Source organism: Phyllostomus discolor, chromosome 12 (genome assembly GCF_004126475.2).
Source record: "Phyllostomus discolor isolate MPI-MPIP mPhyDis1 chromosome 12, mPhyDis1.pri.v3, whole genome shotgun sequence".
NCBI lineage: Eukaryota > Metazoa > Chordata > Mammalia > Chiroptera > Phyllostomidae > Phyllostomus > Phyllostomus discolor.
The window spans coordinates 15,868,051-15,895,746 of NC_040914.2; the positions used below are offsets into that span (position 1 = coordinate 15,868,051).

The following is a 27,696-nucleotide window of genomic DNA, read 5'->3' on the forward strand; positions in this document are numbered from 1 at the left end:
AGGGATTGGCCATAGGAGGACAAGAATTCATCACCTCTCAGGTAACACAGAAGGTTAATCACTAAAATATCCCTGGGGAATGATTGAAGGTAATGTTTGTCGAAACTATGGAGTCATGCCTGTGCCCAAACACCCGCACATTTTAGGTGAATCAGTGGTTCAGAACTACATGCAATGAAAACCTTTAAAAGCCAATGGAGCAAGAAAGAAAAAGTTATAGGAAAATTATAAAAGACGTTGAGATGAAAAAATTGGTCCACAGTGCTAAGGAAAGCTCTCAGTGCCATGTTTTTCTGACAAAAGATGTTTCATTCATCTTACAATTTACTGAGTCTGGGAGGTGGGGCAGATGTTGCCATGGTGAGGCAGGAGCCAGCACTGGAAGAACTCTGGGACTGCAGTGCTATTACCGGCCAGCATCTAGCATCCTGCTTGCCAGGAAATGCATTTTACCACTTAGGTAGAATAAGTAAACCAAGGCAGGGAGAAGGAAGGAGACATTTTTCACAGGGTAACTCCGCAGGCCTGAGCCTGGTCTGGTAATATTGTCAGCCGCTCCAACATCACAACAAACACTACCTTAGCAAGAAAGAAGGGAGGTCTTTGGAATTCTGTGTAGCGTTTCCACACTCTGGGGAAGAAAGCCCTGAAGCTGCTTTCCTCCCAGGGCCTGGCATTCGGGAAAGGGTTTCCAATGCCCAAGAAGAAGCCTATAAGACAACTGCCGTATATTGTCTACTTCTGGTCACTATCTGTTTTACCAGGGATTTTCTGATACTTGGGGAAAGAGCCTATAAATGACCTTTGGAAGTTCCCCAGTTTCAATTAACTGCATCCTGTCTCGTATCTGTTTTCCAGAAAATGAACTAACGGAGTTTGGGGGAAGAGAAGGATTCAGGCTAACATACCTCCACACATGCCTAGGTTTGGGTAGTCACATTCCTCCAGGAAAGGTGGTGGCACATTTACCCATTAATCAGTATGTAACTTATTTTTCTGCTGCCCACCAACTGTGTGAGTCCCCAGAACAAAGGATGCTGTTTCTCTGTGGTGCCCGTGGTGCTCCTGGCTCTGTGGCCACTGGGCCTCTTGCCACGTATTCTCAGGCGGCCCAGGTCCTTCCCACCCTGGTCTTCAGCTGCTTGCTCTTTTGCTGCCCTACTTTGTCCTGAAACGTTGTCTTTCACCCTGTATTCTACCCAGTCCTCTTTTCTTCCATGTGGATGGACCACTAATAAGCTGATTACACATTAATAGATTTGCTGATCTTCAATTCTTTATATGTGTTAGGAAGAAGTGCCAGGACTCTCCTGTCAACAGCGGTTGTTGTATCAGTTCCTCCACCCCTATCCTCCACGTCGCCCCCATTTCTTGTGACTGGGTGTCCTGGGGCTGTCTCTGCTTTCATTTCATCCTCAGCTCTCGCTGGAACCCTTTGTCCTCCACTTATGCAGACATAATTGTAATGTGATTATAATTACAGAAGCCTGGACGTCCAGGGAAAGCCTACCTCCATTGTCACTCCACTTCTTTTCCTTCAAACATCTTAACAGGTACATATAATTTACATTCTCTTTCCTTTTTTAAAAAAGAAATCCTCACTTGAGGCTATGCTTATTAATAGAGAAGGGAGGCAACGGAGAGTAGGAGAGAAATCCCAGTGTGAGAGAGAAACAGCGGCTGATTACCTATCTTTCATGTCCCAACCAGGACAAATCTGCAACCTAGGCTTGTACCCTGATCAGGAAACTGGCCTGGGGCAAGAATGTCCTTTTTCTAACTGACTGATCAGTGTCTCTCATTGTGTTTCCTGTTGCTCCCTCTCACTTTTCTCCCTCCTTCCTTACCTTGTTCTGTTTTTGAAATTTATCTAGTTGTTTCTATACCAGTTAGTAATTTTTTTCTTCATTCCCCACTACTTTGCAGCACCATTTTCATAGAAAATCAGTAATCTATACACAATGAGAGGTGCGTCTTCTCTCTCAATCCACTTTGGTCTATTTTTCAATACTTTCACCAGTACTACAGGGCTTCAGTTACCTTAACTTTGCAGTGAATCTTGGTATTTTGTAGAGGTCCTGTCTTCTTTCAGGGCATGTTGGAAGCTTCCGGGTTATACAACCAGAACCACCCATGTAGTATTTCTAAATCCATGAATCCAGTTGATCCTCTAGTTGCTTCACAAAAAATATGGAGAAGCATTTTTGACACCATGAATGAAACAGGAGGGCATTCAGTTAAATGAAAGGAGGCAGACATTCAAAGACTAAATCTGGTACAGGGTACAGCTGGGGTCCCCCCAAATAAGCATTTGTAGTGGGGTCCAAAACACAGGGTGTCCAGATAATAAATAAATAAATAAGATGTCCTCATCCCCAGAAGTCTGAACTGAGCATTGGGACATACGGAGCAGGGCCAGTGAGCTGTTTTGCATGGCAGCACTTTTGCAACTAATCTCAGGCATGAGCATTTAACATATCTATAACTTTTAACTGGTTTCATGGATATGTTGAATAGCTGTGGCTTTCTTTCAGCTGGGGAGTTGGGAGTGACTTCAAACTAAGATGTGTGTTGGAGGCATCTCCCCCTTGGTTACTGTGCCTGTGTGGGAGCTTGGAGATGAATGGCTCCAGGCCAAGGGGCCACACTACCTGGACTTTGTATGGCAGCCCATAGAAGGTGGGAAAGTCAGGGAACGCTGGTACATCGGCGAATTGTGGCAGGAGTCAGAAATGGGGCTACAGAGGAAGATTGGCTGGTGCTGGGATTTAAACCTGGGCCCAACCACCCTGCAGAGTTGGGGCCACAGGGCTTTCAGTTGTTGTGTTTTGGCACGTGGCTTTGGAAGCAGGAGAAACCTTGTTGGGAAGAAAAGGTGTGAAAGGACTTGGTGGTGGGCCATAAGAAAGTACTATGTGTTTTTGGATTAAATGGAGATCACCGAGGGGATGGCTCTTGGTATTGAGGGAGGCCAGCCAGCCGAGCTCGGATTAGTGGAAAGAACTGAGGAGCTACCTTAGCCACAGACTGTTACTTCTTTTCCTGAGATAGGCTCCCCAGACTGGGCAGAGGGGGAAGGAAGGACTGTGTGTGTCTGTGGGTATTCTAAGGGACTTTGGAATCTCAGAGAAGACATTAAGTCATTACCCTTAAACTTGTATAGCTTTTGAATAAATAATTCCTTTCCTTTTCACCAGTCTCTAACATTGAGATCTATAATCACCTGATGGCGAGCAAGGCGAAGTTCGTTCAGGGGGACTCTGGGGGATGGGGTGCAGTCCTTTGCTGATAGTATTCTGGGGTCCCCTTACCAATCCATTCTGTAACAACACTGGATGATAGAATTATATGTGGAATCTAAGGAAAAAAGTGAAAGTCACAGAAAGACTAGAATGCTTGTCGTTGCCTGGGGGATGGAGTAATGGGGGAAATTTGGAGAGATTGGTTGAATGATACAAACCTGCAATTATAAGATGATTAAGGTCGAGGATCTAATGTATAGCATGGTGACTGTAGTTGACATTTGCTGAGGGAGTAGATCCTTGTTTCTCACCATAAAAAAAAGTTCCCAATGTTAGGTGATACATGTATTAAATTATTACATTGTGGGGATCCTTTCACAATATACTTACTATACATATTTGAAGTCATCAGATACACTTTAAATTAATTACCATTTTATTCGTCAATTCTACCTCAGGAAAGCTGAAAAAAAAAATTGTTGAGCCCTGACTGCTGCAGCTCAGTGGCTTGGGCAGTGCCTGCAAACCAACCTTGTTCAGCCTCCTGTTGGAGCTCGTGGCTCAGTGGCTGGCTGGCTAGGCTCACAGAAGCTGTTTCTCTCGCACTCCAGTGTTTCTCCCTTTCTCCCTCCCTTCCTCTCTCTCTCAAAATAAAGAAATAGAGTATTTTGTTAAACTGTTGACTTTTTTAGTGTTTTGGCACAGAATCCTCTACATCGACATGTAGGTTTTGAATAATCATAGGTCATTTCAACCACCTTGTAGAAAAGTAAACTATGTCAAGAGCAGGATGGATGTAAATGATGATACAGTCAAAGAGACACTAAGAAAAAGCATTTTTAACACTTGTTCTAGGGTTTTAAAGTTAGGTATTTCCTTCATTTGCCAGAAAACTAATTTCAAAAATAAGCATTTAGGACTGAAACGAAACGGGAAACTTTTGGTATTTGTTTCATGGGTTAACGAATGGTTCCTTTAACTTTTTGTGTGACCTCCCTATTTCGGAATGAATAACTCACACAAGATGAACTATCACAAATCGAGGCAGAAGTATCCTAAGGAAAGCAACAGCATGAAAACGACTTTGAGGTGCTGTGTTGGTCTTTTTGTCGTATCCAGCCATATTTACTTTCAGTCACGCTGATTCTTAAAAAACGAAAATGGGAGGGGTAGGATAGAAGGAAAAGAAAAGAGGGGAGATTTGTGCTAATAGTGTCGGAGTAGTGAAAGGAACCATTACGGTTTTTTGTGTGTGTGGTATTTTTGTTTTGGGGGGTTTTTTTGATAGTAGTAACCCGAAGTAAGCAATACCTTTTCGAGGATTCTGGGGAGTGTAGTCCGGAAGCGTCCGTCAGTCAGAACCACTTCCGCTGTGGGAGGGAGGAGCTGTAGCCTTTTTTCCGGTCGGGAACTCTAAGCGCGGTCTGAAGCTGTGTAGAGTCCCAGCGATTTCCTGCAGGAGGACGGGGTTCCTGACTGTTCAGTACCTTCTAGAAAGTGAGTGAGTGCAGAACCCCCGAGTCTCTAACTGTCGTGAGCCTGTGACCCGCAGGAGCGGTCTCGCTTTCGGGGAAGAGAAAGGGGTGAAGGCGTCTTTGCGTGTAGTCGGCTCCTGGAATTGGGGCTGGGAGTGGTGACGATTCCAGATTTGCGGGTCTGTAGGTGCTAGGTTTCCCTTGGGTTCTCATGCCTGCCGACTTCCAGTGATATAATCTTTTCCTTTTTTACGTTTTTACGTATTTATTTTTGAGAGGAGGAGGGATAAAGAGGGACAGAAACATCCGTGTGTGGTTGCCTCTGGAGCGCCCCCTTCTGGAGACCTAGTCCGCAACCCAGGCGTGCGCTCTGGCTGGGAACCAGACACCCTTTGATTTGCAGGGCAGCACTCAATCCATTGACCTACACCAGCCGGGGCAGAGATATGTTTGTACAGCAACTTAATTTCTGTTTCTCCTCTCCAGAGTAGGATTAGTTGTAATGTCACCACACAGGTGGGCCAGAGTCTGGTTCCAGGTGGTTGGTAGTGTGTGCTTCTTTTTTGTGTGTTTGGGTTTTAAGATTTTATTATTTTCAGACAGAGGGGGAGGGAGGGAAAAAGGAAGGGAGAGAAATATTGATGTGATAGAGAAACATCGATCCTCTGGGGCCCCCTGGCGTGCAGCCCAGGCATATGCTCTGTCTGGGGATGTAACCTTATACCTATTGGTTTAGACAACGCCCAACCCCTGAGCCAAACTGACCTGGCGCCAGAGGGGTCTTACACAGAGCCGCCGCGGTTGCCAGGGTCTGTGTCACTTGTCCTCTTCTTTGCCACTCCTGTCTCAACAGGTCGCTTGGACTGGCTCAGAAGGAGAAGAAAATGACCAAGTTCCAGGTGCGTGGAGTTTTGACTTTTATCTATTTGGTTGTTTATTCTGTTCCCGTTTTCCCAATTACTTTTTCTGATTTTTACTTGTTAAAATCTCTTATCAAAACTTAGATACATCTTTTTTCTCTTCCATGAGAAGGATTAAAAAACAGGTGTGTCTTAAGTGCCTGTTAGTAGCTTTCATATTGGTTCTATTTTTGTTTTTAAGTTTTGTTTTTACTTGTAGTTTCATGTTAACATCGTCATTCACAAGTAGTAGGGCAGGAATCCCTCGGTATCAGAAAAGTTTGAAAAACCACATTATTGCACTGCCATGTGAACTGTTTTCCCCGTGTTATATTTTATATAATTACAACCACATTATATGTTCACTTTTCAGTCTTTTTTTTTTTTTTCACTTAGTACTATCACTTCAGTGTTTGGTGATTGGCCATTCTTTTATGTACTTTGTTATGCAAATTCCTCGCCCAGTCCATAGAAAGAACCCAGAGGACTGGCTGTGAAAGACAAGGGTTTATTGGGACTTGAAGTGCACACTTAGTGGGTGGGTCAAATCACCTGTACCCAGGCTTTTCCAGCACAGGGGTACACAGTAGAGAAAACAAAGCAGACAGGGTATGCAGGGTGCTTGTTTACAAGCCCTGTAAGCTCAAAGCACTGGCTGTTTTCTCTGGTATGTTTATACTGTGGGCCCACATCCGAAAAGAATACCTTGGCAGAGAGCTGGTCAGACTCCCGAGGTCTCACAGCACAGTTCACTCACAGATGACCTTCACTGTGTTCCACAGGGTGGACCGTGTGGTTGGAGCTTGGGGAGGGGCTCCTGTTTGCACAACCACACATTGTCTCAGAAGGGGTTCTACTTTTTGTGCACCTTTCAGCAGCTACAAACAAGCATCTACACCACTGTGCTTGTGAATAAATTTTGTTCTGATTCCCCAAACTTCTGCGTGGCCTTTAAAAAATGAAATATAATTTACTTACTAAAATTACAGATCTTAGGTGAAAAGTCAGTGCTAGAAATGTATCCTGTTTCAAAAATTGAATAACTACATTAGCCCACCACCCAAAACCAGAAATAGAACATTTCTTTTACCCCTCAAAGTTCTCTCCTGTACCTTTCAAATCAGTTTCCTCCTCCTGGGAGGCATCTGCTATTCTGATCTGTCTTCACTTGTTTTGAAATTAAATATAAGTAACGAGTCTGTACAGTATATAATCTTGTACCTGTATTCTCCCACTTGGCACAGTGTTTTCAAGATTGGTCTACATTGTGTATATCAGTGTGTTATTCCTTTTTATTGTTGAGATATATTAGATTTTGTGTGTATGTGACAGCCATCTTTGGGAAGGATAGACAAACTTCTTTTAAAGGAGATTTAGGTTGTTTTATAGCTTTTGATTGTTACGCATAAAGGTTCTGTGAATAGCATTCTTGTATAGGTCTTCTTGTGGATGTGTATTTTCATGTCACTTGGGTGAACATCTAGAAGTGAAATGACTCAGCTTGTAGGGCAGATAAATGTATACAGTTGTCCAACGGGTGGTACCATTTTACCACCCCCCCAAAGCGTCTGAGTGTTTCAGTTGTTCCACATCTTTCATTGTTTAATGTAGATCTTTTTTATTTTGTCAGCTCTAAGGAAAGGACATCTCACTGTGATTGTAATTTGTATTTCCCTGATAAAAATGATGTTGAATACTTTTTCATGTGGATTTTCACCATCTCTATATCCTTTGTGAAGTTTGTTGAAGACACTTGCCCATTTTAAACATGGGCTTGTAGCCCTGGCTGGTGTGCCCCAGAGGATTAAGTGCAGGCCTGTGGACCAGTGTTGCTGGTTCTGTTCCCAGTCAGGGCACATGCCTGGGTTGCAGGCCAGGGGCCCAGTAGGGGGTGTTTGAGAGACAAGCACACATTGAGGTTTCTCTCCTCTTTCTACCTGCCTCTCTCTGTCTCTAAAAAAGAAATAAAATCTTTAAAAACAAGAAAACAAGTTTTTAGAATAGCCCCAGTCTGTCAGGAATAGGATGCCACAGAGAGGAACAGTGCAGGAACCATCAGAAGATTCAGATACTCATTACCTGATAAGGACTTTTTCTTAATATTGTAACATATACATAACATGAAATTTACCACTTTAATTGTTTTTAAGTGTACCATTCAGTGTGGTTAAGTGCATTCACAGTGTGTGAATTGTCACCACATGTCCAGAGCACTTTTCACGTTCCTGAACTGAAACTCTATACCCATTACCCAGTAACTTTTATTCCCCCTGTCCCTAGTGTCTTTCAACCACTGTTTCACTTTCTGTCTCTATGTACTTGACTATTCTAGGTACTTCATATAAGTGGAATTACACACCTAATCCTTTTGAGAGTAGCTCATTTTACTCGCCATAATGTCTTCAGGTCCATCCATTTGACAAGGAATTATTTTACGTAGTATTTTATTGTATTAATTATTTTGTTATTATATTTTTTTTAGAGAGAGGAAAAGTGAGAGGGAATGAGAGAGGGAAACATCAAAATGCAAGAGAAACGTCAGTGTTTGGTTACCCCTTACACGCCCCCAACCAGGGACTCATCTGGCAACACAGGCATGCACCCTGACCAAAGAGCGAACCAGCTACCTTTATGTTCACAGGCAGGCATTCAAATCATTGAGCAACACCAGGGAGGACATTTTTAAATTTTCTTTTAATCCTCACGTGAGCCTGTGATTTTATTTATCTTAGAGGGACAAAGGGAAGAGGAGAGAGAAAGAAACACTGATGTGTTTCGTATTGCCTCCTGCATGTACCCTGACAGAGGTTCGAAACCCCAACCTCTTGATATATGGGAGGACACTCCAAGCAACTGAGCCACCCAGCAAGGGCATCTGAGAAGGATTGTAAAGCAGGTATTATAAAAGTATTTGAGCAAGCACTGAGAGACAAGAAATGAAAACCAGAAAATCTTAGGAAAGAAATAGAAAATACAAAGAAGAACCAAATGGAAATTTTAGAACTGAAAAATATACTGAATGAAATATAAAAAAGTAAAACAATGGACTCAAGAGCAGAATGAAGGGAAAGAGGAAAGGCCTTGATAGACTAATAGAAATTATTTAATATGAATAAAAGAGATAAATAGACTAAGAAAAAGTAATCGGAACCTCAGGGATCCATGGGAGTATAACAAGGGGTCTAATATTCCTGTTATCTGGGTCCCAGAAGAAGAGGAAGAAGAGGATGGGACTGAAGAAGTTCTTCAAGAAATATGGTGGAAAATATCGGTAACTTGGAAGAGAAATAAACCTACAGATTCATGAAACTAAGTAACTCTGGATGGAGGAAACCCAAAGCAATCACATCAAGACATTGTATAGTTTAACTTCTGAAAACTAACAATGACAAAAACCTTGAAAGCAGTAAGGGAAAAACAATTCATATGACATTGAATTTTCTTATCAGAAAGTAGAGTATTTTCCAAGTGCTGAACAAAAAGCACTTTCAAGTCAAAATTCTCTCTCCAGTAAGAATATCCTTTGAGAATACAGAGGAAATCACGGCATTTGTAGATGAAGGAAATCAAGTGTATTTGTCACTAGTGGACTTTAGCTAAAAGAATAGCTAAAGGAATGAAACAAAAATCACAGCATTTTCTGATGTATTTTTTAGATATTTTTATTTTAGAGTGGAAGGGATAGAGAGAGAGGAGAGAAACATAGTTTGAGAGCTGTTAATCTCTTGAATTTAAGACAGTTATAAGTGGGGTAGGGTAAAGGCACTTAAAGACAAGTAAGATTTCTGCTTTTCACTGAGACTGGTAACAACAATAGACTGAGTTATGTGTAAGCAATCTAATTCTTATAGCAACCACTAAAATCATACAGACATATCCTCTAAGATGTTATACATAAATCAAAATGCAATTTTAAAAATCGTCAAGTAACATGCAGGAAAATAGGGGAAATGAAAGGGAAAAAATAAAATGGCAGACTGAAATCCTAAGATAAGTAATTCATTAAACGTAAATGGCCTAAATATGCCCATTAAAATACAGGGATTGCCATTGTGATTAAAAAAATATGACCCAACTGGCCCTGGCCAGTGTGGCTTGGTTGGAGCATTGTCCTACACCAAAAGGTTGCGGGTTTGATTCGTGCTCAGAGCACATAATCAGATTGTCAATTCAGTCCCAAGTAGACTGTGTATAGGAGGCAACTGATGGATCTTTTCTCTCGTGTTGATGTTTCCCTTTCTCTCTGCCCTTCTCTCTCTCTCAAAGCAATGCAAAAAGTGTCCTCATAAAGTGACTCAACAATATGTTAGTAGAAACTCACTTTAAATGTGATATAAACAGGTTAGAAATAGGAGGGAAAAGGATGTATCGTGCAAAAGTGAAAAGAAAGTAGATGTGACTAAACATACAAATGTAATCCTGTCCTTACCATACTAATTATATTGAGAACAGCTGACACTCATCCAGGACCTCCTGTGTGCCAGGTGTACCGCCTCTGAGGCAGCGCTGTGCAGCAGAACTCCTGCCGTGATTGACGTGTTCTGTATTGTGCTGTGTAACATGGTAGCCACAGGCCACATGTGGCTCTGGAGCATGTGAGATGTTCTGCAGCAACCATAGGAGGGAATTTTTTTATTTTGCAGAATTTTAAGGTTTTATTAACAAATACAATGTGCACACAATCTGTCTATTCATTTTCTTCACTGCGCAGCCTGGCATTGGGATTGGTGACTCTGATGGCCAGCTGGGCTGCTCTTTCCACAATGGCTTTGCGGTTCTTTGAGGAGACGTTGTGAGCAATCTCAGCACAGTAAGATTTGTTGCACATCAGCAGCACTTCAAGCTCCTTGACGTTATGGACCAGGAACTTTCGAAAACCACTGGGCAGCATGTGCTTTGTTTTCTTGTTGCTCCCATAACCAATGTTGGGCATCAATATCTGGCCCTTGAATCTTCTGCGCACCCTATTGTCAATGCCTCTGGGTTTCCGCCAGTTCCGCTTAATTTTGACATAATGGTCTGACTGGTGCCGAATGAACTTCTTAGTCCTCTTTTTGACAATCTTGGGTTTCATGAGGGGTCTGAGGGCTGCCATGGTGCCGAGTAAGAGATGGCTGCCACCACCTCCTTAGGCAGCACCGAGGAAGAGAGCGAGAATTTTTAATTTTATGTAATTTTAACCTTATACTTCCATAGCCACATGTGAATACTGGCCTCTGAGTTGGACAGAACAGTTATAGGAACCTTATGTCTACTCATGCATTGGTAGGTGTAAGAATTTCCTGTGATGAGTAGTATCACACAGATGAGGAAGTAGATGAAGGGGTGTTTTAGTCTAACACCATGCAGCTTCTGAGGGGCACACAGCTTGGGATTTGAACTAAAGTATTCTGGCAGGGAAATGGGTACACCTTGACACTTTGAATGCTATCATCAGTAGTGTCACAGATAGGTGGCATGTCCCTCGAGAGCACAGAGGGCCAATGTTTTAGCTCCTGAGGAGGGGTCACCTATTTGTCAAATTTTAACAAGGTGACAGTACCAGGCTCATTGAATGCTTGAGTGAGAAAGGAAGGATAAATCTACCAGACCCCTTTGGGAGTAAATTGACCTAACGATTCTGGAACAGTTTGCGAGTATTAATGCGCACACAGGGTGTACAGCCCCCGTGATTCATGAGTTGCAGTTCCAGGGAGCTTACTGTACGAATACCCACAGATGACACCAAATGAAGTTAAAAAGGATTATTTTTCAATTGCACATATACTGATGGGACTAGGGAAAGTAATGTATGAAATTGATATGCTGGATTTAGAACAGGAGGAACATACATAAGGGAGACTGAAGCCCCTCAACATCCTGAGTAACTTCCCACCCATCCTCCCTGCCCACTCAGTGCTGCCCTTATCCCTGTGGAGGTTGGTTGTGACATTGAGATTGTCTGTGTTTGGTGTTGTAGGAGGCCGTGATGTTCAAGGACGTGGCTGTGGTCTTCACCGAGGAGGAGCTGGGGCTGTTGGACCCTTCCCAAAGGATGCTGTACCAAGACGTGACCCTGGAGAACCTCAGGAACCTGATCTCTGTGGGTGAGGACAGGTGCCCCCTCTACCTGAATGTCACCTCACAACAGTATTTTATTTTTGGAAAGTATATTTTATTGATTGTGGTCTTGCAGTTGTCCCAATTTGTCTCCTGTTTTCCCCTCCACCAAGCACCACCAGTCTCTCAGGCTATGCCATACCATTGTTTACATCTGTGGGCCATGTGTAAAGGTTCTTTGGCTACTCCTTTCCTATACTGTACTTTGCGTCCCCATGGCTGTTCTTTACCTATTTGTACCCTGCACTAGGGGCCCCACCCACATTCCAGGGATTTGCCCCAGACCTGGAATGGAAGTAGCAACCCCCTGATTTTGAGGCTGGCACTGAATCCACTGAACCATACCAGCCAGGACTACTTAATTTCTTTTGAGATTCAATTATTGATTGATAATGTATTTTTTGCCTTTTTATTGTTCATAGTTTTGATCTTCGTTTTCTAAGTCCCCTTAACATTTCCTGTAAGAGTGGCTTGGTGATGATGAATGCCTTTAATTTCTTCTTCTCAGGGAAGATCTTTATCTTCCCCCCAATTCTAAATGATGTCTTCGCTGAGTAGAGCAATCTTTGCTGTAGTTCTTTGCTTTTCATGACTCTGAATATTTCTTGCCAATCCCATGTGGCCTGCAAAGTTTCTTTTGAGAAACCAGCAGAAAGTCTAATGGGAACTCTCCTGGAGGCAGCGTAACTGCTTTGCTCTTGCTGCTTTTAAGATTTTTTCTTTATCTTTAACCTTTGGTATTTTAATACAGGATGTTCTTGGAGGGGACCTCTTCATTTCCGTTTTGTTTAGCGCTATCTGTGTTTCCTGGACTTGCATGTCTATTTCCTTCACCAACTTAGGGAAGTTTACTTCCCTTTTCCCCAAATAGTTTTGCAGTTTCTTGGTGTTTCTCTTCTCTTTCTGGCACCTATATGATGGAAACGTTGGAATGCTTGAAGTTGTCCTATGGGCTCCTTATGCTATCCTGATTTTTTTGGATTCCTTTCTCATCTTGTCTGATTGCTTGTTTTGCTTCCTTATGTACCATAATCATTGACTTGATCCTCAGCCTCATCTACTCTATTTTTGTTACACTGTAAATTGTTCTGTGTTTCAATTACTGTGTGATCAGTCTGCCTGGATCTTTTTTATGCTGTTGAGGTCCTCAGTAAGTTTCTTGAGCATCCTTATAACCAGCGTCTTCAACTCTGCATCTGCTAGATTGCTTATCTCCATTTTGTTTAGTTGTTTTTGTGAGGTTTTGAGCTGTTCATTCATTTGAGCCATGATTCTTTGTCTCCTGATTTTGGCAGCCTCCCTGTTTGTTTCTGTGCATTAGGTAGACCTGCTGTGCTTCCGTATCCTAGTGTTATGCCCTATGCAGTAGGTGTCCTTTAGAGTCCAGTAGCACAGTCCCCCTTATCACCCAGCTAGCTACTTGAGATGCACCCTTCCTGAGGGCTGAGTGCGCCCTGGTCTTGTAGTTGAGCCTTGGTTGTTGCTGTAGGTCAATGGTAGGGATTTACCCTGGCCAGTCCTGGGCAAGGTTTGGCTGTGACCACTGACCACTACCATCTGCACTTGTGGAGTACCAGCTGTGTAGAGGCGGAGTGTTGGTGCTTCCACATGGGCTATAGCTGTGCACTGGTTGTGGTGGTCCTGGGTTTTCCTAGGTGATGTATGCCAAGGTCAGTCCACACCTGTGTTTTTCCTCCAGCCTCCCTGCCTGAACTGTGGAACAGACTGAGGTGGCTAGTACTTGTGTTGTGCTCGGAGACTCCAAGGCAAAGCCAAGCTGTGAATTTAGGCTGGCTGCTGCTGGTGCTATGCCTGGGGCTCTTAGCAAAAGGGACTGGGGCTAGGGGCTCACTGGAGATAGTAGTTGCATGTTTTAAGGGATTTAGGAAGTTCTGAAGGATGAGCCAAGAGGAGCCATTCATATGGAACAGTTACTGTTAATAGTTGTAAGTAAGTTGGGAAGGAGCGAGGCTCTGGGGATCTCCAGGGCAGGGCAAACAGTGTTAGTCAGGTTGATGGAGTCTATGATATGGCACCTGCCTGCTGCCTCTGTGGCTCTCCCCACCATTCTGTTGTGGGGGAAAATCTGTGGCGCAGGTCTTGCCTTGATGCCAGACACTTCCATTCGTCCCTGTATTCCTGTGGTGCCTTTGAGTCTGCTACCCCACTGGTACATCTCAGAGGGAGTTGATAGAGTAAGGTCATGTGTGGGTTCTTGAAGAGGAACTGATTGGGGATCCAGCAGTTTTTCTACCAACTCAATCCCTGGTGGGATTTGCATGTGAAGTTACAGGGTCTTATTTTCCTGGCAGAGGAACCCTGGGTGGGGGCGCCTAGAGTGGAAGTGGGACTCCTTATTCCCAAGATTGTCATAAATCATTTCGTCCCTCCCATGTTCGTGTGGGAGGAATCCTTTTTGCATCCCCACCTTTTCTAGCAGTCTGGATGGATATTGTTTCTTTAATTTGTAGTTGTCAGACTTGCATTCAACTCGATTTCTGATCATTCTGAGTAATGTTTGTTTTATGGTTTAGTTGTAACTTTGTAAGAGGTTGCAAGAGGAGGTGAGGTGTGCTCTGCTATGCCACCATCTTGACTGTAGTTCCCAGGAGTATTTTGATTTCAAATGTTTAAGTGTTTCGGACTCTTGAAATATGTCCCCAAACCTGGAGATGTACATGTCCTAATTCCTGTTGGATGTATTGCATGTGTTGTCTTTACATTTTCTGGTTTTTGGAAATTGCAGTTGCGATATCTTGGTGTTAAAATGGGTTGGTAAGTTACATCATTATTGTAACGTTATTGGAATAACATAGCGTAAATTTTCTTGTAGGGACTGCATTCGTGCAACCAAAATGGTGAGTAAATCCATAAAGGATGCTCATTTGATTCCCTGTTGTATTCATAACAGCTGGTTGCAGTTGGAGTTTGAAGAAACACTCCTTACAGCACATGACAGTTATAGTAATTTAATTCAAAAATTTTAAAATATATCCCATATTTATTTTTCACGGGATAGCGGTCCTTCAAATTGGATAGGATTTGAAGGGAGAAAGGAGAAGCTTTAGATGACAGAGTCAGACCCCAAGGAGGTTGGTGTTCAGTTGAGAAGCAGGCAGCTTCAAGTATCCCAGGGACCAGGCCAGGTGCTGTCCTTCTCCCTGCCACCAGGGTGGCCGCCCTGACCAATGCCTCCAGATTTCATGACTCTACTTACTCACAACAGCTTCTCACTGCCTCCTGCGTCTGCCTGTGCCTTCTTATCATCTATTCTCCAACAGCAGGCAGGTCAGGTCACTTCTCAGTTTGCCCTTGCAGGATGGCCGATCCCACTCATACAGTCCAACATCCGTTTTGTGGCCCACAGGGTCCTGCCTGATCTGGCCACCCATGCCCTCTCTGTTGAGATTTCCTGTCCTCAGCCTTCCCGTGACACTATCTTGCCGCTTTCTGTGTTTCTGACCTAGGGACTGTGCGTCTGCCTCATGTCCTCTCGCTTGCTCGTCCATATTTTGCCCTGTGGGCTGTCCTGGTTCCCGCCTCTGTCATGTCTGCTCCGATGTCATCTCATCTCAGATGCCAGCTCTGACCAGGCTGCTTAAAAAGTCCAGCCCCCTCCTCTGCCTTGTTTTCTGACTCATCATTAATTACCAGCTGATATAATAATGGATTCTATTTTGTTCACTTGTTTATGGCTTCTCTCTCCATTACTGTGTAAGGTTCGGAGAACCAGGGCTGTAACTGTTTTCTTTATTGCTATGTACCAGGTGCCTCTGAGAGACTTAATGCATAGGGTATGTTCATTCACTCCTTGTTTGATGAAGGAGGGGATGGATGGATGGATGGACGGACGGACGGATGGATTGGTGTACCATTTCAATTGTAGGGACAATGCTCCCTCACAGCTTATCCTAACCAGTGGTCTCTGTGTTGCCATTGTGAACTCTGCTGCATCCATTTACCTGGGAACATCGTCCCTGCCAGCCTCTTTTCTCCTCCTTTCCTTCATTGTCCCTTTATTCACTCCCTCCTTCCTACATTTGTCTTAATTGTGTACATCCCTCAGGTAAACCCAGCCTAAAATAGTCATTGTAGTCATCTCTATGGGATATAAGTACCAAAAATCAAGAAGTGTATCAGATAAAAACCCCAGGAAAATCTAGATGAGGGTCTGCCTGTTGTGAATAGTGGGGTTAGCTTTCTCTGTTGTTTTGTAATTGCTGTTCTGGTGTCTTCATGCTATAGGAAGGTTCTGTGGAAAACTTTCAGGAAGGCTGGATGCCAGCTCCATTTGATTGGCTCCTTTTTTTTTTGGTGCAGACTTGCCTTCCTTGGGAATTATGAACCCAGTTCCAATTGGTGTCTGATTTTTCTTACCAGAAGCTTTCCAAGGGCTTTGTGTTTTTCCTTTTTTTTTTTTTTTTTTTATCCTCACCCGAGGACATTTTTTCATTGCTTTTAGAGTGGGAAACATCGATGACAGAGAGAAGCATCATTTAGTGGCCTCCCATGCATATCCGGGCCATGAATCGAGGATTGAACCCTCAACCTTGGTATGTGTTCTGACTGGGAATCAATCCTACAACCTGTCCGTTTCAGGATGTCATTCCAACCACCTGAGCGACCCAGCCATGTTGGGTGTTTTTGTTGTTGTTTTTCTTTTTGTTTTTCTTTAAGAAAAAGAAATTGTTGTTATTTTGTTGTTATTTATTGGTTGATTTGAGAAGGAGAGAGACATTAAGACAATGCTGTTTTGTTCCTTATGTATGAATTCACTGGTTGATTGTTGTGTGTGCCCTCAGTGGGCATTGAACCCTCTGCCTTCATTCCGGGACAACACTCTACCTACTGAATTCCCTGGTCATGGCTGTTCTGTGTTTTTTAATAAGTTTTTTGTTTTGCAATTTAGGGCCAGGTTATTATTGAAATATATACAAAAGACTGCAGTACACCTTCATGAATTTTCAGGGAGTAAAATGACTTTATATTTCAGTTCTTTTTATTCAGGTAACGTTTACAGACACACATCGCTAGTATGCCATTTGATGTGTCATAACTACATGTCTCTTCTTGAAAGTTCTTTTGGCAACATCTGAACAGCCCCAGCTTTTGTGGGTTCTGTCTACCTTCTTGCCTTGCTCCACTTGTCATGAATATCCTTGCGGCCTTGTTACACTGCACAGATGCTCACAGTACAGGGTTTCTTCTCCGTCCAGGAGTCTTGTAAACAACCCATCAAGAGAATGGTCCTAGGTGGGTCTCACTGTCTTCACTCCTTCTGGAAACAGGCCACAAGTGGAGGAAAAAGCCAGTGTCACTGAAGAATTATTTGAGAACCTTGGTAGCCGTCTGATGAACGTCTGCCCTAGTTATAATTTTTATGGTACTTTCAGCAGCTATCTCTACCTGTGTAACAAACTACTCTTTACCTTAGCAGCTTACAAGAACAAGCATGTATTCATAATTCTTTCAGTCAGAAATCTGGAGGCTGCTTCGCTGGGTGATTGTGTGTCACGATCTCATCAAGTTGATGTTAAGGAGTGCCCGAGAGCTCCATGTCTTTGCAGGGTTAATAGCACTGAAGTATTGGCTTCCAGGATGGACTCATTCACATGGGTGTTGGCAGAAGGCCTCAGTTCCTTGCCAGTGGGACTGTCCCATGGGCTTCATGGCTGTCCTCAAAGCATGGCATGGCAGGTGGTTTCTTTGACCCAAGATAGTGGAAGGCAGAAACCACAATGTCTTATGGGATAACCTTGGAGGTGATGTATTTTCACTTCTTGAAATTTTAAAAATCTTTTCAGGAGCATACGTTTATTAATTTTAGGGAGAGAGAGAAAAAAACATCACTGTGTTGCCTCCAGTATGTGCCTGGAGTGGGGATCAAACCCACAGCATCTCGGTGTATGGGATGATGCTGCAACCAACTGAGCCACCTGGCAATGGCACTTCTGCCGTATTCTGCTGGCTTCACAGAGTAATCTTCACACATTGCAGGAAGGTGGTTGATACCATATGGACATCAGCAGGCAGGATTATTGGACACTGTTCTGTATGCTGGTTACCATGGCATAGTTTTATGTGTATAAATGTATATCTAGTGTGCAAAACCTGGAAGATGTTGTCAGTCATTGGTCATCATCCAAACATTTAGCCAAATTAAATGACAGCAGTTACCATGGGACATTTTACTGCCATGAGATTTGTGAGTCACGGGTATGAGTTTTCTAGTTTGTTCCATTTAGAACGTTCACCATTTTGCTGAGAAAGTCACCTTCTTTGTAGTCGTGTATTTCTACTTTTGACCTAATTATAAGTCTTTGTATAGTTCCAAACTTAACACTGAGTGGACAGGAGCCTACTCATCTCCTCTGTGTTTCGTTAGGCATGAGAAAGCCTGTGGTGAAAGCCAAGCTGATTGAATCAGGTCTTCCAATGTGGTTGACCTCTGAGATATTTTTTATGTGTGAGAAGACATTTGCTCATCCTACTTGTCATGTTTGTATTCTCCTTATCTTTCTAGGACACTGGAACCAAAATGACATAGAGACTCTTCACAAAGTTCAATTAAGGTACCTTTTACTGGAAAACATTTTGTGCTGGCAAGTATGGAACCAACTTCTGAGTAAGTTAACCAGAAAGCAAGACTTGATAATAAACCTGCGAAGCAAAGTTTTGGATTTGCCAAACCAAGGTGATACCTCCTGTCAGTTGTGTCCAGGAGAATCTATAAGAAAAGAAGAGTTTCCCATGAAGAAAGTGTATCTGAGAGAGTCACACAATGATCAGAGTAGGTGGCAGGAGGGTGACGGCAGATGTAAAGTGTGCGAGTGTGAGCATTGTGTCAGGAGAAGGACCTCTGGTCTCCACAGTGATGATCAGGAAGTGCAGGAACTTGAGACATTTTATAGCCACAATAATTGTGGGAAAGACTTCGTGAAGGAATCATTGCAGTATACTGTAATCCACTCAGAAGAGTACACCTCTACCGAAAATGGAAAAGGCATCAGCCTAAGCCCCAGACTTGAGCTCCATCAGCAATTGCACCTGGGAGCAGAAACTCATATACATCATGAGTTTGGGGAGGGTGAGAGTTATAGCTCAGAGCTTTGCACTGCTCAAAGTGTTCACACAGAGGAGAAATGCAAAAGGAGTGATGAGTGTGGTGAGCATGTCAGTCAAGGTTCACATCAGCAAATTCATCAGCAAGTCCACACTGGAGAGAAACCCTACAAGTGTGTTGTGTGTGGGAGAAACTTCAGTCAGAGTTCACAGCTTCAAGTTCACCAGCGAACGCACACTGCAGAGAAGCCCTACAAATGTGCTTTTTGTGGTAGGAGGTTCAGTCGGAGTTCATATCTTCTAGACCATCAGCGAGTTCACACTGGAGGGAATCCGTGCAAATGTGCTGTGTGTGGGAAGTGCTTCATTTATGCCTCCAGTCTTCACACTCATCAGCGAGTCCGTGTGGGACAGAAACGCTACAAATGTGCTGTGTGTGGAAAGAACTTCAGTTGTAGTTCATTTCTTCAAGATTATCAGCAGGTTCACACTGGACAGAAACTTTACAAATGTGCCGGTTGTTGCAGGAGTTTCGGTTGGATGTGTAGTCTTCAAGCTTATCAGCGAATCCACACTGGAGAGAAGATCAACAAATGTGCTGAGTGTGGGAAGAGCTTCAGTCGGAATTCAAACCTTAAAGTTCACCAGCGAGTCCACACCGGAGAAAAACCCTACAAATGTGCTGTTTGTGGGAAGAGCTTCAGTCAGAATTCTAGTCTTCAGGCTCATCAGCGAGTGCACACTGGAGAGAAACCCTACAAATGTACTGTGTGTGGGAAGAACTTCAAACGTAATTCATACCTTCAAGTTCATCAGCGAAACCACACTGTAGAGAAACCGTGCAAATGTACTGTGTGTGGGAAGACCTTCAGCCAGAACTCCAGTCTTCAAGCTCATCAGCGAGTACACACTGGAGAGAAACCCTACAAATGTACAGTGTGTCAGAAGAGCTTTAGTCGGACTTCATACCTTCAAGTTCATCAGCAAAAGCACACTGGAGAGAAACGCTTCAAATGTGCTGTGTGTGAGAAGAGCTTCAGTCATTCCTCCAAACTTCAATATCATCAGCGAGTCCACAATGGAGAGAAAATCAACAAATGTGCTGAGTGTGGGAAGAGCTTCACTTACTACTCCACTCTTCAAGTTCATATGCGAGTTCACAGTGGAGAGAAACCTTACAAATGTGCTGCATGTGGGAACAGTTTCAGTCAGAGTTCATATCTTCAAGTTCATCAACGAGTTCACACTGGAGAGAAACCCTACAAATGTGCTGTGTGTGGGAAGAGCTTCAGTCATACCTCCAGTCTTCATGCTCATCAGAGAGTCCACACTGGAGAGAAACCCTACAAATGTGATGTGTGTGGGAAGAGCTTCAGTAGGCGCTCATGTCTTAAAGATCATCACCGAATCCACACTGGAGAGAAATCCTACAAATGTGTTGTGTGTGGTAAGAACTTCAGTAGGCGTTCATATCTTAAAATTCATCACCGAGTCCACACTGGAGAGAAACCCTACATATGTGCTGTGTGTGGAAAGAGCTTCAGTCATACCTCCAGTCTTCATGCTCATCAGCGTGTTCACAGTGGAGAGAAACCATACAACTGTGCTCTGTGTGGGAAAAGCTTCAGTCAGAGCTCTGGACTTCAAGTTCATCAGCGAGTCCATACTGCAGAGAAACCCTACAAATGTGCTGTGTGTGGCAAGAGTTTCCGTTACAACTCCGGACTTCAAGTTCATCAGCGAGTTCACACTGGAGAGAAACCCTACAAATGTGCTGTGTGGGAAGAGCTTTAGTCGAAGTTCACATCTTAACGTTCATCAGCAAGTCCACACTGGAAGGAAGCTCTACAAATGGGCTGTGTGTGGTAAGAGCTTCAATTGGACCTTAGGAATTCAAGCTTATCAGGAGATCCACATATAGATATGTGATAAGTGTAGCAAATCTGGTAAAGGCTTCACCCAGGTTTCAAGTCTTCCAGGTGATCATAGGGTCCATACTGGGCAGAAAGTCTACACATGTTTCATTTCCCATGAGGGCTTTAGTGAGAATTTATAGCTGCAGGTGGATGAGAGAATACATAATGCTGGTAAGCACATCATTCCTGATGGGTGTGTGGTATAAGTGTTCTTCAGAGCTTAGACTTTTGACTTTCATTAGAGAACCTACACAGATGAGATGGTTTATACAGTGTTGTGTGTTAAGAATTCAGCATAAGCTTAGTTTTCTACAGTCATGTGAATTCCATTGGAAAAAACCTCCATCTTACATCACTGTGGTCAGTGTTCCAGCTGACTTGAAAATGTCACAAAATCCAGAAAACGCACAACAGAGAAACTCTATGAGAACAATACTATGAGTTTGTCAGAACCTTCACACTTTCTAAAGTCTATGGAAGAGAGACTTAAAAGTGAAGACCCCTAGGACCTTAACAAAGGTAGATTGATGGATTTGACAAAATTGACATTCAGGAGAATGTCAGCTTCCTGGAAGCAGGGAGTTTGTTCACTGCTGCTAGTCCATGACAGCAAACCAGTGCCTTAGTAATAGTAAGTGCCTGGAAGTGTCTCACATGAGGGAGAGGAAAAACTGTGAAAAATAGGGTAACTAGACAAAAATTCTCATGAGTCCAACCTCAACTAGTAATAATAAGTTGTAGTAGGAAAATGATTTGTGTAAGAAACTTAAAACTTAATTCAAGGATCCCTGGCTGGTTTGGCTCAGTGGATTTAGCGCCACCCTGCACAGGAAAGTGATTCCCAGTGTTGGACACATGCCTGTGTTGTGGGCGAGGTTTGCAGTGAGGGGTGTGTGAGAGAACCACACATGGATATTTGTCTCCCTCTCATTCTCCCTCCCTTTTCCTCTGAAAAATAAATAAAACATTAGGGAAAATACAGCTTTTATTTCATTTTTAGAGAGGGGAAGGGAGGGAGAAAGAGACGGAGAGAAACAGATTGGTTTTCTCCCTCATGTAGCCCAATTAGGGAACGAACCCATAACTGGCCATCTTTCCATCTGAGGACAACACCCAACCAATTGAACCATATCTGTCAGGGCAAGGGAAAGGGACTTTTAAAAATGTAGCTTTGTGTTTTGTTCCTTTTCTCCTGGATGCATGATAAGAAATTGATATAAATGTTTATATGCTCACAACTTCATAAACACTGGAGGGATCCCCAAGAGGGAAAGCTGCAGTGGAGAGTGTCAGAGCCACAGCTCCCTGGGATCGTGCTTCCAGTGAGGAAAATACTTAAACTTTGAGTTTTAGGAACAGGAGATGTCTGTATAACTGATGATTTTTGCTGATTCCCTGTGAATAAACAGAGGCAACATAAATACAGAGTCCATCTAGAAATGGAGATACACTTTTGGAGATTTTATTTTATTTTTAGACAGGAAGGCGGGGGAAGAGAGTGAGAGAAGCAGCAGTATGTTATTGCCTCTCATGCACCCCCAGTTGGGGACCTGGCCCACAACCCACGCTTGTGCCCTGAATGGGAATTGAACAGCTGGTCTTTTCGGTTGCCAGGCCAACATTCAGTCCACTGAGGCACGCCATCTAGGGTCACTTTTGGAGTTTTCAAAAGCAGTTTTTAGTTGCTACTGAACTCTTGGAAAAATAGGTGACTGACTTTGAGCCATTTGTGTATGTCTAGCATGTTTTTCCTCAAAATTTTATTTGTAGTTAACAGTTGACAATATTGTGTTAGTTTCAGGTGTACAGCATAGTGATTCGACATGTATATAGCTTTTGAAGTGATCCCCTCGTACATCCGTGTGCCCCTGGCACCATGCATAGTTAGTGCCACATTACTGACTATATTACCTGTGCTGCTCTTTACATCCAGGTGACTGTTTTGTGAGTTTGGACTGGGATCACAGCTGTCTGGCAGGTTGCAGCTGTTTTTTAAATTCTAGCATCACAGATCCTAGTGTCCTGAATCTGTTTTTAAGCTGATCCCAGATTCTGCCTGAGCTGTTTCAGTCCCCCCTCATGCTGTGCTGAATTGCAATGGGGTCAGATGCTTCCCTGAAGAAACTGGTTGAGACAGTGTCAGTACTGTGGATTTAGCTCCTACTTGTGGGTGCATGTTTGGAGGAAATGAAAACATGTTACCAAAGAGATATCTACACCCTCATGTTCCCTGGAGCCAAGAAATGGAAACGATGTGAAAGTGTATCCTGGATCAAGATGAAGTTCATATATATATAATGGGACAGTATTCAGCCCCGAGAAAGAAGGAAATTCTGCCATTTGCAACAACATGCTACTGGCGTTATGCTAAGTGAGATAAGACAGAGACAAATACCTAATGATATGTGTTTATGTGGAATATTTTTAAAAGGGCACAAAAAGAGAGTAATGGTGGTGACCAGGAAGTGGGGAAATGGGAGAGAGATTAAAGGGCACAAACTTGTGACTACTAGATAATTAAGTCCTGGAGACCTACTGCATGGTATTGTGATTATACACAACCAAACTTGAGAAACATTAAGTTTCCTAAGAGGCTAGACCTTAATTATTGCAATGCATGAAGAAAACTTTGGGATGAACAGCAATACTAGCTAAGTCTCTAATGCCAATCACATTGTAAGAAATGTATCAAATCAATAAGCTGTACCCCTTGAACGAAATGTCCTATGGCAAATAAACCTGCAAGAAGATTAGTGGAAAAATAACCCATCATGGATGCAGCTGGGTTCAGTGGGTGCCCTGGAAGCACCCCATAAAGGGCTTATTGTCTGGTGGCATCATCTGAACCTGAGCTGGTGGACACTAAACACACACACTGATCGAATTTCTAACTTGGGAGCCCTGTCTGTGGGATCAAAACACACTTGGACCTTGATAAGGGGAGACTGCATTCAAAAAGACTTGTGTTAGGGAGGATGCTCCCATTTGAGAATCTGCAAGTGCTGCCCATTGAACCAGAAAGTGCTTTTCTTCATAAGGCAGGACAGGAAGAGCTAGGAGGGAATGTGTGGGAGAGAAGGCGGGGAGGGGGAGGCAGCCAAGCAGGGCTTCAGCAGGAAATGCCTGCTGTCTGCAGTGTCATGCCAGGAATGTCCTGCAGGTGCCTGAGAACAGTAGGTAAGGTCAGAGGCCCAGAAGAAGTGCTCAGAAAGTGAAACTGCTGCTGCCCAAGTCCCCTGACCTGGGAACCTCCATTGTCACATAGACCACACCACACCTGTCCAGTGGTGGGTTTGTTCATTCTTCCAGTTGTGCATTCTGCCCTTCATGGGTTTGAGGGACTCGCCATAGGAAGGGAGTAAGAATTCATCACCTCTAAGGCCATAAAGAAATTTAATGAATAAGATATCCAAGGAGAATGACTGAAGACTTCTTGGAGGCAACAACTCAGGAGGGTTTGGAAGTACAGGTGAAAGTTCTCTAGGAAAATAAAGGGATGATCCTGGATGGTGTGGGTAAGTGGGTTGAGCAGTGACAAGTGAACTGAAAGGTTGCCAGTTCAATTCCTAGTCAGGGTACATCTCTGTGTTGGGATCTGGGTACCTGGCCGAGAGCATGTCATACGCAGCTAACTGATGTTTCTCTCAAATATCGATATTTATCTCCCTCTCTTCCTCCCTCCCCACTTCTCTGAAAATAAATAAAATCTGTGTTAAAGAAAAAAAGGGAAATTGGGCCTTCCAGGTGTGACAGTATTCTGAAATAAAATGGTGTAGCAGAAGGATCTTGCTGAATGTCATGGACAAAACTGAGCCATGTGTAGCATACCCTTACCTGGTTGGTGAATTTTGTTCCACTGAACAGCTGGAATTGGCACAACTCCGGAAGTACCAGGTGTTACTGAGCAGAAGGCACTTGATCCATTTTGTTAAGTTGTCAAGTTTCTTGGCATGTAATTGTTGGTAATGTTTTCTCACATACCTTTGTGTTTCTGTAGTGTCAGTTGTTACTTCTCGTTTTATTTCTGATTTTATTTACTTGGGTCCTTTCTCTTCTTTTCTTAATGAGCCTGGTTAAAGGTTTGTCATTGTTTATCTTACCAAAGAACCAGCTCTTGGATTTAGTGATTTTTGGTTTTGGTATTTGTACTTTTTTAAAGATTTTATTTATTTATTTTTAGAGAGGGAAGGGAGGGAGAAAGAGAGAGAGAGAGAAACATCCATGTGCGGTTGCTGGGGGCCGTGGCCTGCAACCCAGGCATGTGCCCTGACTGGGAATCGAACCTGCGACACTTTGGTTCACAGCCTGCGCTCAATCCACTGAGCTACGCCAGCCAGGGCAGTATTTGTATTTTTAAGATCCTATTTTGTTTATTTCTGCTTTGATCTTTATTTCATTTCTTCTTCTCACTTTTGCCCTTGTTGTTTTCCAAGATCTTTTAAATAAAGTTAGACTGTTCATTTCAGCTTTTTTTTTTTCCTCAGATAAGCCTGTAATGCTGTGAATTTCCCAGTTAGCATTGCTTTCCCAGTGTCCCACAGACTTTGGATTGTTGTGTCCTCCTTTTCATTTGTTTCAAAGCATATCTTGATTCCTTGATCTTGTTGACCCATTCATTGTTTCATAACATGTTATTTAGCTTCCGTGTCTTTGTATGTTTTTCAGTCATGTTCTTATGATTGATTTCTAATTTCATAACATTGTGGTCTGAGAAGATGTTTGATACAATTTCAAGCTATTTTATTGAGACTTGTCTTGTGTCCTCACATGTGGTTTATTATTGAAGATATGCCATGTCAATTTGAGAAGTATGGATATTCTGCTTTGTGCTGAAATGCTCTAAAGATACCAATGAAATCGATCTGATCTAGTGTGTCATTTAATGCCACCGTGTCTTTGTTGATTTTCTGCCTGGAAGATGTACCCACTGAAGTCAGTGGGGTGTAAACTTCCCCAACTCTGTATTTCTGTCGATCTCTCCTTTTATGTCCATCAAGATTTCTCTTAAATATTTAGATGCTCCTGAGTTTGGTGCGTAAATGTAAATGTTTCCTAGGATTATATTGTCTTGTTGGATTGTTTCCTTTATCATATTGTAGTGTCCTTATTTGTCTCTTATATAGGCTTGGTTTTAAAGTCTATTTTGTAAGATAGAAGCCCTGCTACCTGAACTTTTTTCTTTTCCATTTGCATGTAACGTCTTATTCCATTCCTGTACTTTTAGTCTATGTGTACCTTCCGATCTGAGATGGGTCTCTTTGAGGCAGCCTATATATGGGTCTTATTTTCTTATCTAGTCAGCTACCCAAGGTCTTGTGGATGGAGCATTTAAGTCATTTACGTTTAAGGTGATTATTGATAAATAGTATTTAGGGCCATTTTACTGTCAGACTGTTTTCTTTTTTTTTTTTTGCTTGTTCTTTTTTATTTTTTCTTAAAGCAAGCAGTACTGGTTTGGCGTTAACAAACTCCTTTAGGTTTTTCTTGTCTGGAAAGCTCCTTATTTCTGCTTCAACTATATTTTGTTAATCAGAGAGACTGTAGTGTTATTTTACTTTTTAGAGAGATGAGAAGGGAGGGAGAGAGAGAGAAACATCAATGTGTGTGCCATATATTGATTGATTGCCTTTCCCAAGCCCGTAACTGGGGAGCCTCCCCAAACCCAAGTATGTGCCTTGACTGAGAATTGAATCACCGACCTTCATGCTCCTAGACCAGTGCTGAATCCACTGCGACACACTAACCAGGACTCTTCTTTCAGTTTAAATGATAGATTTGCTGGCTAAAGGAGCCTTGATTGTAGGTCCTTGATTTCATCATCTTGAATATTTCATGCCACTCCCTTCTGGCCTGAAATGTTTCTCATGAGTCATCAGATGACAGTCTAATCTGTGCTCCCTCATAGGTAAGTTCCTGCTTTTCTCTTGTGGATTTTAGGATTCTGTTCTTGTCTTTAAGCCTTGTCATTTTAATTACCGTATGTCTTGGTGTAGACCTCTTTGGGTCCAACTTGTTTGGGACTCTGAGCTTCCTGGACTTGTCTTTTTCCTTCACTAGATTAGGGATGTGTTGGGTCATTATTTCTTCAAATAGGTTTTTGATCCCTTGCTTGCTCTCCTTCTGGTGTTCCCATCATGCAGATGCTGTGAAACTTCATGTTATCCAAAGTGTTTCTGAAACTCTCAGTTTTCAAATTCTTTTTTCTTTTTGCTGCTGTGCCTTGGTGTTTTTTCCTACCTTGTTTTCCAAATAACAGATTTGATCCTCTGCTTCATGTAAACTACTTTTTATTCTGGTATATTTTTTATTTCAGATATTGCATTCTCTATTCCTGACTTGTCCAGTTTTATGGTTTCCAAGTCTTTTATCATGCTGTTAGGTATCCTCACAGTCATTATTCTAAACTCTGTCTGATAAATTGCTTGCCTCCATTTTATTTTGTTCCTTTTTTTAAAGGACTTTCTTTATTTTGAGAGAGAGGGAGGGATGGAGAAAAAGAGGAAGGGAAACATCAGTGTGTGGTTACCTGTGATGCACCTCCTACTGAGGACCTGGTCCACAACCCAGGAATGTGCCCTAACTGGGAATCCAACCAGCGATCTTTTGGTTCACAGGCTGGCACTCAATCCACTGAGCCACACCAGCCAGGGCACCACAAATCTTATGTTCTTCCTAGTCTTCCCCAACTCCTTACTGAATCTTTATTCTTAGGAATTAGAAATTGGACTCCCAATGTAATTCACACATTTACTGGTGATTCTGGCCATGGACCCACCTATAACTTCGTGGTCCTGGTTTACAAGGAAGGATAGAATTGGACAACTAATACCAGAGGTGATTTTTGAATGGCATAGTTTCCCCAACATAACTTTCCCCATTTTCAGGGCATTGACCCTTTACACCAAATAAACTATCCTACTGTTACGAAAAAGAAAAGTGTCTGATAGAAAAACCCAAAGATGGGCATATCCAGATAAGGACATCATAGTTAACAATTCAGTGC

At 42.8% G+C, this 27,696-nt stretch overlaps 2 protein-coding genes across 3 annotated transcripts; one reads left to right on the top strand and one right to left on the bottom strand.

Moving 5' to 3' along the window:
* Positions 1–5,576: 5,576 nt before the first annotated feature.
* Positions 5,577–25,873, top strand: LOC114510942 (zinc finger protein 235-like). 2 transcript variants are annotated; one of them, XM_036012992.1, is made up of 4 exons: positions 5,587–5,616; positions 11,576–11,702; positions 18,239–18,950; positions 25,480–25,873. In XM_036012992.1, the coding sequence occupies exons 1-4, from the start codon at positions 5,602–5,604 to the stop codon at positions 25,496–25,498; spliced, it is 873 nt and encodes a 290-aa protein (XP_035868885.1). In that variant the 5' UTR covers positions 5,587–5,601; the 3' UTR covers positions 25,499–25,873. The 2 variants fall into 2 exon arrangements, with proteins under 2 accessions (XP_028385283.1, XP_035868885.1); XM_028529482.2 differs by lacking the exon at positions 25,480–25,873 and having other exon boundaries at positions 5,577–5,616; positions 18,239–22,392.
* Positions 10,282–10,726, bottom strand: LOC114510949 (60S ribosomal protein L32-like). Its single transcript, XM_036013026.1, has one exon. The coding sequence runs from the start codon at positions 10,709–10,711 to the stop codon at positions 10,304–10,306; it is 408 nt and encodes a 135-aa protein (XP_035868919.1). The 5' UTR covers positions 10,712–10,726; the 3' UTR covers positions 10,282–10,303.
* Positions 25,874–27,696: the final 1,823 nt, after the last annotated feature.

Bases quoted from the DNA above. Each gene is read 5' to 3' on its own strand.
- LOC114510942 (XM_028529482.2), top strand. The intron at 11,703-18,238 runs GTGAGGACAGGT...TTATCTTTCTAG, and splicing joins CAGGAACCTGATCTCTGTGG to GACACTGGAACCAAAATGAC.
- LOC114510949 (XM_036013026.1), bottom strand. From the start codon at position 10,711: ATGGCAGCCCTCAGACCCCTCATGAAACCCAAGATTGTCAAAAAGAGG.